Raw genomic sequence first — 13,490 nt, 5'->3', positions numbered from 1 at the left:
GGTGGTTCTTGAACCTGAAGGCAGAGAGCTGGGGCTCAGCATTCTTAATCCTCCAGGCTTGTAGGATATTTAAGAAAACGCTCTGCTAGGAAATCAGTTATCTTTTGTTTTAAATAATACTCGGTGTGATGCAGGAGGTTTCTTTCAAGCACTTTCTTTAAAATAAACATACTCACTGCATTAGTTCCATTTTTCACACTGCTATAGAATTACATAGTAACACCTAGTACTAGAGATCAGGTAATCATAGAATCATAAGATAAGAATTGGAAGGGACCTCTGGAGACAGAATCCAACTGCTTGCTAAAGCAGGTTCCTTACAGTAGGTTGCATGGGAAAGTGTCCAGGTGGGTTTTGAAATCACCAGAGAAGGAAACTCCACCTCTCTGTGCAGCCTATCCCACACTTGTGGAATCCATCCAACAACAAAATGTCTGTTTCCTCAGAAAAATGTGGAAGCACAGAAAGCATGGTTAGAAGGGGCTTCTCCTACACCAGCTATTTAATAAGCAAGAAAAATCTGTGTCACTTCTGTTCTTAGTGAATTTACTCGATTTCCCAGAAGGCAAATCCTTTCAATGAATATCAGAGTAACTTGCAAGAAGCTGAAGTTCCAGAGATACAAGCATCAGCTCTGCACTTTTTCCTGGAGTTCCAATGCTGCCTCTTATTTCAGTCCAGTCGGATGGTACCAGGAGCGCTGCCTCTGCTGCTGGTTTTAACTCCTCTCGTTCCTTCTGGAGGACCTGCTGGAAGAGTTAATGTGCATACTGCTCTTGTGCTGACTGGTTGGTGTGGTGATGCTGCCAAGCATGTTGCTTGTTGATGTGAGATTATCTAAAAACACAGGAGGATAACACTCAGAGTCATCTGGGATTAGTGAAAAGAAATCCAAACCTATCCCATCTGAGGAAATGCTGGATATGGGAGGATAATGGAATGGCATGGCATAGCCTATTAACAGCGGAGGAATAGCAGCAATATCAACCCTTGACAGACGACGGCTGATGCATGAGACCCTCCTGGTTGGGCTTCCTTGTGTTTCCAACAAGATGTACTTCATTTTGGTGGGAGGATCTTCCACTTCATCAAAAGAGCTTTTTTAGTTGTCAAGTCACAGGTACCAACTTTCTTCTTGTTTTCCTCACTGCCCACCATCTTGGAACATGGCTTTCTAACAACACTGGATCATTCTGTTTTGGTGCACTGTGGACTTCAGATTATCACACCACCTTTTTTGGGCCTCGTGGGCTACAAGGAACCATCTTGGAGTTTAATCTCATCCACACCTAAACATTCATCAAGGATTTCCATGAAGAGCCCATCTAGTATTATAGCCCATCACAAGATGCCTTTTTGTTGCAGATGGAACAGATCCAGGTATGCTTCTTATGGAATCATTCATTTGAAAATGAAGAGTAGCATCAAAACATTGCAGGTGTGTGCGAGCCTGGCGCGGTATTGTCAGTCTCATTTTTCACACAGGGCACATCAGAGATAACTGCAGACCAGCAGTTTCACTGTCAGGATCCGTACTTAGTTTTTCTTTAATTAGTGCTCTAGGATAGTCAGGGTTTTGGGTACCTTTCACTTTTAACCTCTGCAAAAGCATAGCTGAAATGAGCTGACAAGTGAGATACACAGACATGGAGCAATGCTTTCCAATTTCAGAAGCACAGGAAATAGAAATCTATTCTGACACTGCTGATGACAACCTAGAATGAGATGTTACATTCAAGGGGCCTCCAGGTTCCTTCTGTTTAATTCCATTTGGTGACGATGGAGTGTATCCAACAGTGGAAACCATCTTCCTATTCACTTTAATGCACAAACTGTTAGGGTAAATTATCTTCTTGAGGGCAACTCGTCTCTGCTTGGCATAATCTGTTGTATTAGGGAAGTGTTCAGGCAGGTCTTGAATATCTCCAGAGCAGGAGACACCACAACGTCTCTGAGCAGCCTGTTCCAGTACTCCGTCACCCTCACTGTAGGAAAGTTCTATTACATGTTTGTATGGAATTTCTGTGTTTCCATTCAGGCCCACTGCCTCCTTTCCTGTCACTGGGCACTACCAAAAAGAGCCCACTCCCATCCACTTGACACCTGCCTACAGATATTTATAAGCATTGATGAGATCTCCCCCTCAGTCTTCTTCTCCAGGCTGAACAGCCCCTGGTCTCTCAGCTGATCCCCATACAGGAGGATCACAGCCGTGTCTGTCCCTCCACTGGACTCTGAGTAGTTCCCTGTCTTGAACTGGGCACAGCGCTCCAGGTGTGGCCTCACCAGGACAGAGAGGAATGATTGATGATGATGTTGAATGAGACTGGAACGAGCACCAACTCCTGGGGAGTACCAGTGGTTCCTGATTTATACCTGAACTGCTGGGTTGCAGCTGCTCTTCAGTAAGTGCAACCCGGAGGTCATTTCAGTCTGCTTTAATATGCCCAACGAAGCCCAACAACACTTATGGTTCAGAAACGTAAGAACTTTATGCTGTATTTTGCAGTTCCTTGCAATCTGCCATCTTCTACATACTGATAGCACCAAGAATTATGCTGTGCGTTGTTTGAGTTCTAAATACATAAAATATCAGCATAGCTAATAAAACCCTCTGACGTAGCTCCCAGTGCCATGGTTCCCATCTCTCATGCTCTTTGACTTCAGCTGATGAAGAACTTGCTCGATCCTACAAGCCCTGGTCCTGCTTTCTCCTCTAGGCATACATGGATGTGGTCTGCTTTGGGCAGAGATACCTGCAGTCTCCAGACAGGTCGATGCAGAGGTAGAAGGTGCTTCTTTCTTCTGTGGCTTATTTTTGTTTTATTAAAAAAGAAAAAAAAAAAAAAAAAAAGAAAAAAAAAAGAAAAAAAGAAAAAAGAAGAAGAAAAAAAAAGAAGAAGAAAAAAGAAGAAGAAAAAAAACAAAAAAAAAAAACTAACCAAAAAACAAAAACCAACCAAGCTTGGGGATCAAAACTGATGTTAGAACATGGAGCTGGGAGTATTGGACTCTGGGAGGGGAAGGCAGCCCAGCTCCTTACCTCAATTCACATTTTTCAGTAGTAAGTTTTTTAGTTCATCAGGACTCTGAAGGGGATTGCATTGGTTTCCATTGTTTTATTGAAATGCATCCAAAACATCTCATCCGGGTCAGTGTTAGCTCCTGGGATTCTCCTATGAAGTGCACGATATTCATTACTTTTATTTGAAATAGAATGATGTTGAAATGTAGCTGGCAAGCTTCTAGGAGATCTGGGGATAGACGATGAGCAGGACCAGGGCAGGCTTCCAATGCACTGTGTGCTGTAACACTGAGCCTCACCTCGCCAGCTTCCAGTGATGGGACTGAGATCAAAACTTGCGTAAGAAGGGCATTCCAGCTTGAAGGGACAACAATTAATTTCTAGTTTGGGGCTGCCCCTGCGGGTTCCGGGTAAAGAAGGTGCCCACCACCTTCTGTTTTTAAAAGTGAGAATGGAGATATCAGTCTGTAGTAGTGAAAGATGGAAAACGATACAGAGCCCTTGTTACTTATGAAGTCTCTTGTTAACCCAGAGAAATGCCTACAGGTGCTTTCCCTGCAGTGTTGCTCTTGCATCTGTAGTGAGTTTTCTGGATTCTGCATCATGGGGTGGCTGAGGCTGGAAGTTTGCTCCTGGGGTGGCCAATAGGGGATGAAGCTACGGAGTGCTGGGGATTAACCAAGTCTGGTAGGGGGAAGGTGCCTCTAAAGAAATGACATAATGCAATGAGATCTGGATGTCTTGTGCACCGTGTGTCATTAGTTACTCTGGTACTGTTACGAACAAAGCGCAGTCTGGAAGTGTCGGGTTGTGAGGCCGGGTCTCTGAGTTCAGCAGATTGATTCACGCGCCTGGTGAATGGCATTCAGCATTGTAACTTTGTCAGAGGATGTTCTGCCTTCTGTGGTAGCTGCTGCTGAATACCACGATCTGTGTGTCACAATGAGAAGCATGCAGGCAAAGTCCAAACTGCAGCTCGTGCTTGGAGCCAGAGCCCCTCTGCTGCCTGCTGGCGCTGCTGGCGCTGACCCTGCGCCTGCAAGTTGTCCTTGTGCTGTAGCGGGCGAGTTGGTTCCTGGTGCTGATGTGGGTTTGGTGTGACACCTGTCTGGGCAGCTCTCCCTGCCAGCTGGGCAGCAGCTCGCCTCTGCTGAGATGATCTTTTACAATCAAACATTTTTACAGTCATTTGGATCACGTCTACTTTAGAAGTTTTACCAGTTCTGTAGTAAACTGAATTTTATTTTAAATGATGTAAATTATTCAAATAAAATATCAAGCATCTGCCATGAGCATTAATAGTCTTTCTTACACCTGCATACAAACAAAAGTGATTCCGCTTTGATTTTATTTGATTGTATGGGGCCAGGCTCTCAAAATCAGCAAAAACCACACAGCCTGCTGTAACAAAAATCACACACATTCTTCACGCCGCAATGAAAACCATTCGTATCAGGAGTCAGTGCAGCATCAAACAGCTGGGGGGGCAGCACTGACACTGGCAGCACACTCACACGGGTTAAAGCAGCATCCAGGTAATAACCCTAAGGGTGGAGAGAGGATCGGCACTGTTTCCTGTAACTGTTTTGGTAGCTCCTTTTGCAAACCATAAGCCTGGCTTTGCTGTCTCATGGTGTGCAGCCCTTCAGGCACGGCAGCAGCCCTGTTATTGCTGACAAAAAGAAAGAGGCTGAACGTGTTTCTGCTGAGCAGAGAAGCAGGTCTGTCAAGAGGTCTTTGACAAGCAGTTCCCTACTGGGTTAAAGTGCACTCGACTGATCCTCGTGTCACAGCAGTCAAAGTACACGGAGGGAAAGTTTTCCCTCTCTTTCCACCCAGGCAGCATTGCATTGCTGGCAGGACAAGGGTGTTGGGAACTACTGTAATTTCTAGCATCTGTTTTTACTTCCAGAAGAAGCAAGGACTGCCTAGCTGCCATGTGTTCTCCTCACCTTATGTATGGGAAAGCCAGCCCTGTCTCCGAGACACTGAGACTGAATGATCTTGCTCCTGAATGCCTCAGTTCTCTGAGGAAGGCAGGTTTCTTAAAATGGGGCTGGGAGACCTCATTTCAGTGTTGCATGCTGGTAGTGGTGACCTGGATGTTGGCCATCAGCACGGGCCCTGCAGGGGCTCCAATCTCTGCTGCACAGGGGAATCCATTCTCACTTGCCAGATGGAAACTAATTCAGGCATATACCCTGATCCCGGAAGATCAGGGCACTGATGTAGGACTTTCTTCCTCAATTACATTTGTCACTCCTTCCCTTGCACTTCTGTTCCTCAGAATGCTTGCACCAAATAAGCAATCCAGATAAACTGTGTAACTGCTATTGCTGTAACTGCTGTTCTGCAAATCCTAGATCTGAGTAGCTGCAGAAGCAGGCAGCAACATTTACAGCTGGTCAGATGGCAGCCTCCCTAACCATTGGCATTTATACTACCAAGCATACTTTGAGCTACTACAGGCATAACTGAGGAAACACTGAGGTGGCCAATTATGCTGTGACAGCCCAAATCTTGGAGTGTGAGCACTTGCACATTGTTGTTTATGCTAAGCATGTTTCAAGGTCACTTGTGGCTTCAGGAAGAGGGCTTGTGTGATTCAGCCATGATGCACACACACAGCAGCAGGGATCCCACAGGGCTCCAACTGTTTGCTTGGTAGTTCTTGACTCAAACATCAGCTTCATGTTACAATAGCACTGTTAGCCTCTTAAGTCCAACATCTGTAACTGGACTCTCTTCTGATATGAAAATCAACTGCCAACCCAGCCATGCAGAGATCAGACAGCATGCAGAAAGTAAGCTTTTGGTCCTTACTGTTAGCACCGGTGTGAAATCCAAGTGCTTAGTAACATGCCAGAACCTACAGGATAAAGTCCCATGTACATAAGCCTTCTACTCAACCACTTGTTACTTCTCACCTAAGTGACTTTCTAAAAGTTTTGAAGCATTAGTCCCAAACAACAAATGCTCAAACAGCCATCCTTCTTCTGAAAGGACCAGTACATCTTGTCCTGCCTTGATTTTCATTCAGTTTTGGACTTGTTACTTCCGTGTGCTTTAACGGTGCCTTCTCTCTGTTCCCTCACTTCTGTTTGCAAACATTTTCAGATAACTTTTGAGCATTTCTATTTGTACTTGTATCTGGCTTCAAAATGTTGTTTCTTTTTTTTACTTACTCTTTAATTTTCATGGCAGAGCAGAATTGCCTCTTTCACGAGAAGCTATGAATACTGTGTACATGACTGCCTGCTGCTTGGTGAGACATTTAAAGGCTGCTGAATGTTACTCTTAAGGACATGGCTTACTGGTGTTAAAGAAATAGAAACCTTCAGGTGCCAAGTGGTCACCTTTCATTTACTGAGAATTCTCTCCAACCTTATCTAAAATGCACACTACTCACAAACATCAAACCAAAAGCTATCCCCTGTTCACCTGCACCCTGCAGCACCAACTGCAGTGAAATGCTGGCTGGTTCCAAAATTGTTCTTGTGCATGTGTAAGAAAGGAAGGTCTAAACTGGTGGAGACATTTGCAGGGATGTGTCAGGACTGAGAGAGTCAGATAAATAGAGCTGAAGCTGGGCTCTCATGGTTTGGATACACTTTGACTTCAGTACCAAGATTTCATCCAGCTTGATGATGAAATTCTGAAAATCCTAGGAAAGAAGGCAAAAAGAAAATTAGAGAACAAGAGTAGCAGCAACAGGCTGGAGAAAATCAGCATATTTTAGATATTGCATCAGTACTAAGAATGTTTTCCATTCTGCAGTGCAGTGCATTTATTGGGTGTTTCCTTCTTGATGTCCTGACTCTCACAAACAGCAAAACTCAATGCCTCTGAATACTGAATAGCAACCTACCACACAGCAGGACAAAATGGAACTGATTAAAACTGAAATGGATGCAGTTGTTTTTAAGTAGGACTTGCATTAACAAGGGAGCACTAGGAGCAGAATTTGGTGCCTTTGTTGAATGATCAGTATCAAAGAAGTTGGAAAGTGTCAGGGTCCTCAGGGCCTGGACTTCAACTACTGCCACATGAAAATTAATCATTCACAGCCTTCATCATTTAGCAGCACCCCAGCTATCTGGTGCACTCAGTGTCTTATGCACTGTCTTGTCCTCTGTCCTACAGGGACAATGACACTGTAATGAAACTGTCCCAGCTTATGTTTTGTAAGCACTTTAAACACTGTATGGTTCAGTGCATGGCTGGTCTTGGCAGGAATCTCTCCTGTGGCTGTTAAGTCTCATGGCTGGAAAAGCTGCAGCCATCTTTAAGTCGAAGGATATAAACTGGCATGGGGTCCAAACTTATTTCATTGGTCAAAGAAAGGTCATGCTCTGAAATATGCCCAGGAGTGTTAAGTTATTAATCCACTGCTGGGAGGCCTGGCAAGACTGACATAATTCTGCCAGCTAGAAAATAGTTGCTTGCTACAAGGGGCAAAGAAATGTCAGGGTGTGGGGTTGGCTGGGCTCCAGCTGGCTGGGATCAACTGACCCAACAATTACCAAGAAAAATCTCAAAATACAACTTCAAAAAGAAAAAAAGAAAAAAGGTTGCTTTTTATCACTGCATTTTCTGCCATGAAATTAATGCAGTTTATTGTTCTTGTGCTGCTTTGTAAGTTTTCATGTGTTATCTGGGAATACATCACATGCAGCTGGAAATCACAGCGTATAAACCACATGATGGCTCCGTTCCAAATTCCCTGAGGGAAAGGTGCCTGTAGCCATGTACAAATCTGAACAGTGAAAGCAATTAAGAGTCATTTTGGTAATGTGATGCAGTAATGGAATTTGGCTTTACTGGTAAGACAAAGGACTGAGAAGGGCAGGAAGCTGTCACTGAGAAATGTTAATTATTGAGGTGAGAGAAGAGATTTGCCACATGCTGCTGTGATGCACATCTACTAGTAGGCAGGAAAAACTGAAAATGGGAATTGCATGGCTAGTAGTGCAGTCATGCAGGTGCTGAGCTTTAGCTTTTACTAGTGTGATGATAAGCAGACAAGCCAAGGAACACTTGAGTGACAGAAGCTGGTGAAGGCCTTTGTCAAAGTAGTTATTGACTAAACTAGTTAGTTAGCACTCAGATTGAGTGGGGCTGGGGGTGGCATATCTGCAGCGTGATTAGCAATGGGATCCCTGAAGGAAGAGGCACTGGAGCACCCACTATACCACCAACTGTGGCATCCTATCTCATGTTTTATGGGTGTACTGTTTTCTGCAGCATTGATTTACTTAGTCCAGCCTGCGAGGAGGAAAATCTTGGCCTGGAAAGCTGCCCTGTTTGGTGTAGTCCAGTACCAATGACACAAAATAAAGTCATCTTATCAGAAAAAAGCAGTTCAGGGTTAGGCCATCAGCTCCCTTCTCCCACAGCAACCAGGCAGTGTGAGAACTAGCAAAGCCATGGTGAGTACTTAAAAGGTGCAGGCTCTGTTAGGACTCAGGGAGGCACCAGAGAATGACAGTAGAAACTCGCAAGCCATGTCACTTCACTAATTCAGGTTAACGATCTTCCAAATCAATTAAGCAGGTTCAATGGGCAGTGAAGTCTTCATCTACAACACTTACCGTTCCTGACATCTGATTTATCAAGTGTTCTTCCTTGAAGCACAAGGATGCCATTTCATCCAGCTGCTGCCGATGGGCCCGAATCATAGCCTGTCTGATAAACAGAGAACATACCCTTGGTTACACAGCCTGCTGCACTACCTTTAATTGCTATTAAGCACCAACAAACTTAAGGAGGGATGCCCCATAGGAAGCCTCACTGTCCTGTGGTCCCTGGCATTGAGGAAGTGCACACCAGTGCTCCTTGAAATGGACTGCAATCATATATATTTAAATAAGATAATGAACATAATTTATCATTAATCTTATTAAATAATTATTTCAGAGATTGATTTACCATCAATTTTTAGAGAGATCATTATATAAAAATAAAGGTGAATATACCACATGTCTAGAATTTATAAGCTTCAAAGCAAACATTAGTGACAAGCAAGACTTACTGTGCCTTTTCTAGGGCCTCCTTGTGCAGTTTTCCCACCTCTGGTACAGCACTTGGAGAGCCTGTGTTGCTGCCTGATGGGCTGTTGGCATTTGCTAACGGCTCAGTCACTTTGGTTGCAGATCCTGCATCTACAGCAAAAGTCTCTTGGGTAAAAATAGTCTGCATCAATTTGCTCTTAAGCAGCCCTGTTTCCTCACTGCCGAACAATGACTTGGCTGAGTCTTTAGAACAAGTGAAGTCCTCCTTTCTCAGTCCCGACATGGGCTGCAAGAGGCCACATTCCTGAGAGGGGGACTGGGCTGCATAATCTGTATTTCCCACAGTCAGAAAGCACGACGCACCTGAAAAACAGCTCTTCTCAGTTAGCTCAGTGTTTATTTTCTGAGACTTAACATTTGGTGTTTGACTTGGGAGAGCTTTTCCTGAACAACCAGTGCTCTCATTAACATCAGCATCACACTGTCTGCCATCCGAGTATTCTTCGCACTTTTTGCTACAGAGAAACAAAGCACCCTCTCTCTCTTCCCTGGCTTCTGTGGATTCAGCTGTGGATGTTTCTGTCAGGTCATTTTCAACAACAAAACTGTGAAGAACTCCTTGATTTGATGAACACGAGTTCTGAAGGCAGCAGCACGGCTTGACACCACAGCAGGTGGGTGAGAGCCACTTGTCCCCTTGTGGGGAATGCTGCAGGATGCAGTGCCTCGCACCGCGACGCGCTTGCTCCCTCAGTTCCAGCATGCTGTCTGTGAGAGCTCTGCTCCTGGTGCATTGCCAGGTCTCCTCCTCAAACCTTAACTGGGAGCTGCACACTTTCCTGCACAACATCTGTTTCACACGAGGAGACTTCACTCGTTTAGAAGAAACATTCTCTGTGTCAGATCCTTCCTCATAGTCAAGGAGAGACAGATCGAGAGGGGCCATTAGCTCAGAACTGAATTCTGAGGAACAACTGGAAGATCTGCAGTGGTTAACATCGTTTTTTCGACTCTTCCACTTAATATCTCCCGTAACAACATCCTGTCCATCCAAAGTAGATTCATCTTTCTCCTGCTGGAGGAGAATCTGTTTGGATTCTGGAGGTACCAATTTCAATATAGGAGAAGCATATGGGTTTGAAAGACCCTTTTCTGGAGTCAAGGTGTCTTCAGTGGAGTAAGTCAGACATCTGTGTTTGGATTTGTACTGGTTATGATCAGCTAGGAAGTCTGTGCTGTTATTCCAGTTACAAGCAGGATTGTCTTGTAAGCAGTAAGGTTTTTCTGCAGTGCTCAAAGATGACCCAGTAGCTAAGTCATAGCTCCAGTCAGATGGAGTTTTGCTGCAACCTGCGTTTTTAATGGATTCCTCCATCTTTGGTCTGCCCTCTCTAGCATCCCAGCCGTCCTCTATCTCATGTTCTTGTGTGGGTACTGCATGTTTAAAAATTAAGTCCTGTCGCTTTTGGCCTTTTTGCTCTTCCTCAGTTCCTTGTTCTCTTTGATGAAGGAAAAAGGAATGCTGACTGCATTTACTGCTGTTTCTTCTTTTTACACTCTTTTGGCTGCAGACAGGTGAGAAAGAATCTTCACTGAAATCACTGTCATCAAGATCTTCCAGCTGCATCCCCTCTTTGCTTGGTGCTTCAGTGGCAGTAGGACTTAGCTCCTGCTTTACTTGAATCTCCTGTGGCTTGTACTGTGTCAAAAACCTCTCAAGAGGTTGGTAGCTCTGTTTTTGCTTTAGAATAGGTGGCTGCTGAAATTGCTGGTGATAGAGGCGTAAATGCTCCTCCCTTTCTTTCTGAAATGGTGACAGATTTGTCCAGGCTTCAACGTACTGCTTAGCAAAGGTGTTTCCCCACTCTTGCCTGCTGTCAGAAGGCAGATTTCCATCTCCCAGGGAAAAATCATCTCTAGAAACAAACTGTTTCTGCACAGGTTTCATGGTCTGGACTTTAAGGCACTGGGCAGGTGCTCTGTCTTGTGTATATTTGTCTCTTTGGAGACTTTCTTTTGTTTCTGCTGTGACAGCATTTTTGATGATAAAATCCTTCTCAACATGGTTCTTCTCAGAGCAAGACGACAGATCATCAGTTTTCTTCTTCAGGTGATGTCCTACCCGTAGGACTCCCTTAATTGGACTACTTTGATGGAACCACAGTGCGCCAGAATTTCCTTTGTAGGCATGTCCTTTGTTGACTCCCTTGGGGGTAGAGGTCAAAGGGTTACTAAGGGGCAGGAGTGCTGGAGGGACTGTCTTTGTTTTTGCAGCACCTGAAGGATGGTGGAGGCCTAGTTTCACCTTCTTCGGAGAGCTTTTTTCTCCAGGTGTCACTGAGGGAGAGTTTTGGACGCGTTTTGGAGATACGTTTCCAGCTGTCCGACGTCTGTTTGTGACAGGTGTAGAACATTTAATCCCCTTCTTCAACTCTTTGACCCTGTAAATGAGGTTTGCTTTAAAAGCTGTCATGCTTTCAGATAAGTGTCATCAGAACAAACAAATGCTTTCACATATTAAAGCTAAACACTGTCTTGATTTTTGTTTTAATCATCAGCAATTGAGGTAGGCATCAGAACACACCTACCAAAATTCCTCAACAGGATAGGCCTGTAGCAATATTTTGAAGTGCTTCCTTGAAAAGTGAGTAAGAGTTGGATTTGGGTCACAGCAATCCCAGATACATGTACAGACTGGGAGAAAAATCATGAGAGCAGCCCTGTGGAGAAGGACTTGGTGGGTCCTGGTGGACAAAGATGTGGATGTGAGCCAGCTGCATCAGAAGAAGGGTGGCAGCAGGGAGAGGAAGGGGACTGTTTCCCTCTGCTCTGCCCTCATGAGGCCTCGTTTGCAGTACTGTGTAAGTCTGTGGCACAGGAGGGATGTGGAGCTGTTGGAGAGTCTATAGGAGTGCCACAAAGGGGATCAGAGGGCTGGAGCATCTCTGCTATGAAGACATGATGAAGGAGCATGGCTTGTTTAGCTAGTGGAAAGCTTCTCTGACACCTCATTTCAGCCTTCCAGTTCTTAAAGGGAGCTATAAATAGGATGGAGACAAACTTTTTACAATATCTGATAGTGGTAAGACAAAGGGGAATGGCTTTTAACTTAAAGGAGGTTTAGGTTAGATGTGAGGTGGAAATTCTTTACTGAGAGGGTGCTGAGGCACTGGCACAGGCTGCCCAGAGAAGATCTCAAGATCGTAGGTAAGAGTGGAGCAGGCAAGGATTTTATTTGCATTGTGAAAGTTTTATTTTTTGCTTTTACTTTTTTCGTGGTGTTTTTCACCTTGGCAAGACTGAACTTTATCTCCTACCTGTCAGCATATCGTAAAGTGTTCAGGGTATGCTCTGTAGCTATGTGGCTCGGTGATACATTGGCTATCATACAGGTCTTGGAATTGCCAATGAAAGAATCCTTTAGGACCTAGGATTAGAAGGAAAAACTAAGTTCAAGATCTTTAGCGATCCATATATTTATTTTTAATAATATGCTTGTTCTTATTTTACACAAAGTATGTGGCAAAATGATTGACTTTAGCATGGAACTTATGAAAAGCTAGATTAAGTTATCTTGCATTTCCAGTACATTAACAGTCTGTGCAGAGGCATTTTAAATGATGGGTGATGCACAGCAACTCTTTTCTTTTTTTTTTTAAATCGAGTTTTCCTGTCTGAATTCATCTTGACATTCTTTGTTTACAATTTGAAATGAATATGAGTGTTAATTAGTGCTTTTAACAAACCCTTGCACCATGTGTCACAAGGCTGCCCATATGCTTCTTTCCTCAAAACATATGCTACAACTGCAGTGAAGGAAAGATGATCAGAATTCCCATGACTGTTACTACACAGAAGATGTAAGATTGTTTACAGAGTGGGTGGAAATGGATGGAACTCTGAAAGAAAGTAGTTACACACAATGTGAATACCTGATTATGGCTAGTCCATGGTGCTCTTTATCTAAAAATACACACACATTATGTCTCACCGGGGAAGTAGTGTTGTTACCTTTCTGCTCCTTTTACCTGAGTTAATTTGCTTTGTCGGAAAGGTGTATGTGCATGCTCCTGATCCAAGGCCCGAATGCATTCCTTTAGCTATCAAGAAAAAAAACAACACACACACACACAAATTTCAGTTCCTCTAGCATGGAAATAAACTGCAGCAAACCTAAGCTTTTTACTATTTCCCTCATGCACCTTTAAATCCTACCACGTCCCTCAAAGGACTATTGCTGCCACAGCAATAAATGGTCAGCTTTGACTAGTTCAGCTATCAGCAGCAGGAAGAGCAGCTGAAGCACAGAGCCATTTATCCCAGCCTGCCAGTTCAGTGGGACAAAAAAATGAAACCCAAAAAAGCTTGGTATATTCAAGCATGTTCAACACACAGCTCCAGACTACTACAGACCTGCTGCTGCACCATAGCCAGTGAGTTTGCAGACAGACTGA

The 13,490-nt window shown here is 44.1% G+C and overlaps 1 protein-coding gene and 1 pseudogene across 4 annotated transcripts in view; both read right to left on the bottom strand.

Annotated features, from left to right (window-relative positions):
* Nucleotides 1-533: 533 nt before the first annotated feature.
* LOC107305731 (E3 SUMO-protein ligase PIAS2 pseudogene) lies at nucleotides 534-1,861 on the bottom strand (annotated as a pseudogene).
* A 2,385-nt stretch (nucleotides 1,862-4,246) lies between these two features.
* The window catches only part of KIF24 (kinesin family member 24), a 30,054-nt gene continuing 20,810 nt past the window's right edge, over nucleotides 4,247-13,490 (bottom strand). For all 4 annotated transcript variants that reach the window (XM_085529744.1, XM_085529746.1, XM_085529745.1 and 1 more), the window contains 5 exons: nucleotides 13,065-13,136; nucleotides 12,354-12,463; nucleotides 9,057-11,477; nucleotides 8,617-8,710; nucleotides 4,247-6,689 (listed from right to left, as the gene is read on the bottom strand). In XM_085529744.1, the coding sequence (XP_085385870.1) occupies nucleotides 6,546-6,689; nucleotides 8,617-8,710; nucleotides 9,057-11,477; nucleotides 12,354-12,463; nucleotides 13,065-13,136 (2,841 nt within the window). In that variant the 3' untranslated portion in view covers nucleotides 4,247-6,545. The remainder of the gene's footprint in view (nucleotides 6,690-8,616; nucleotides 8,711-9,056; nucleotides 11,478-12,353; nucleotides 12,464-13,064; nucleotides 13,137-13,490) is intronic.

The sequence above is a fragment of the Coturnix japonica genome, chromosome Z (assembly GCF_054131305.1).
Source record: "Coturnix japonica strain WE chromosome Z, WE-NBRP24, whole genome shotgun sequence".
In the NCBI taxonomy this organism is placed as follows: Eukaryota; Metazoa; Chordata; class Aves; order Galliformes; family Phasianidae; genus Coturnix; species Coturnix japonica.
This window is presented reverse-complemented; position numbering and strand designations above follow the sequence as displayed.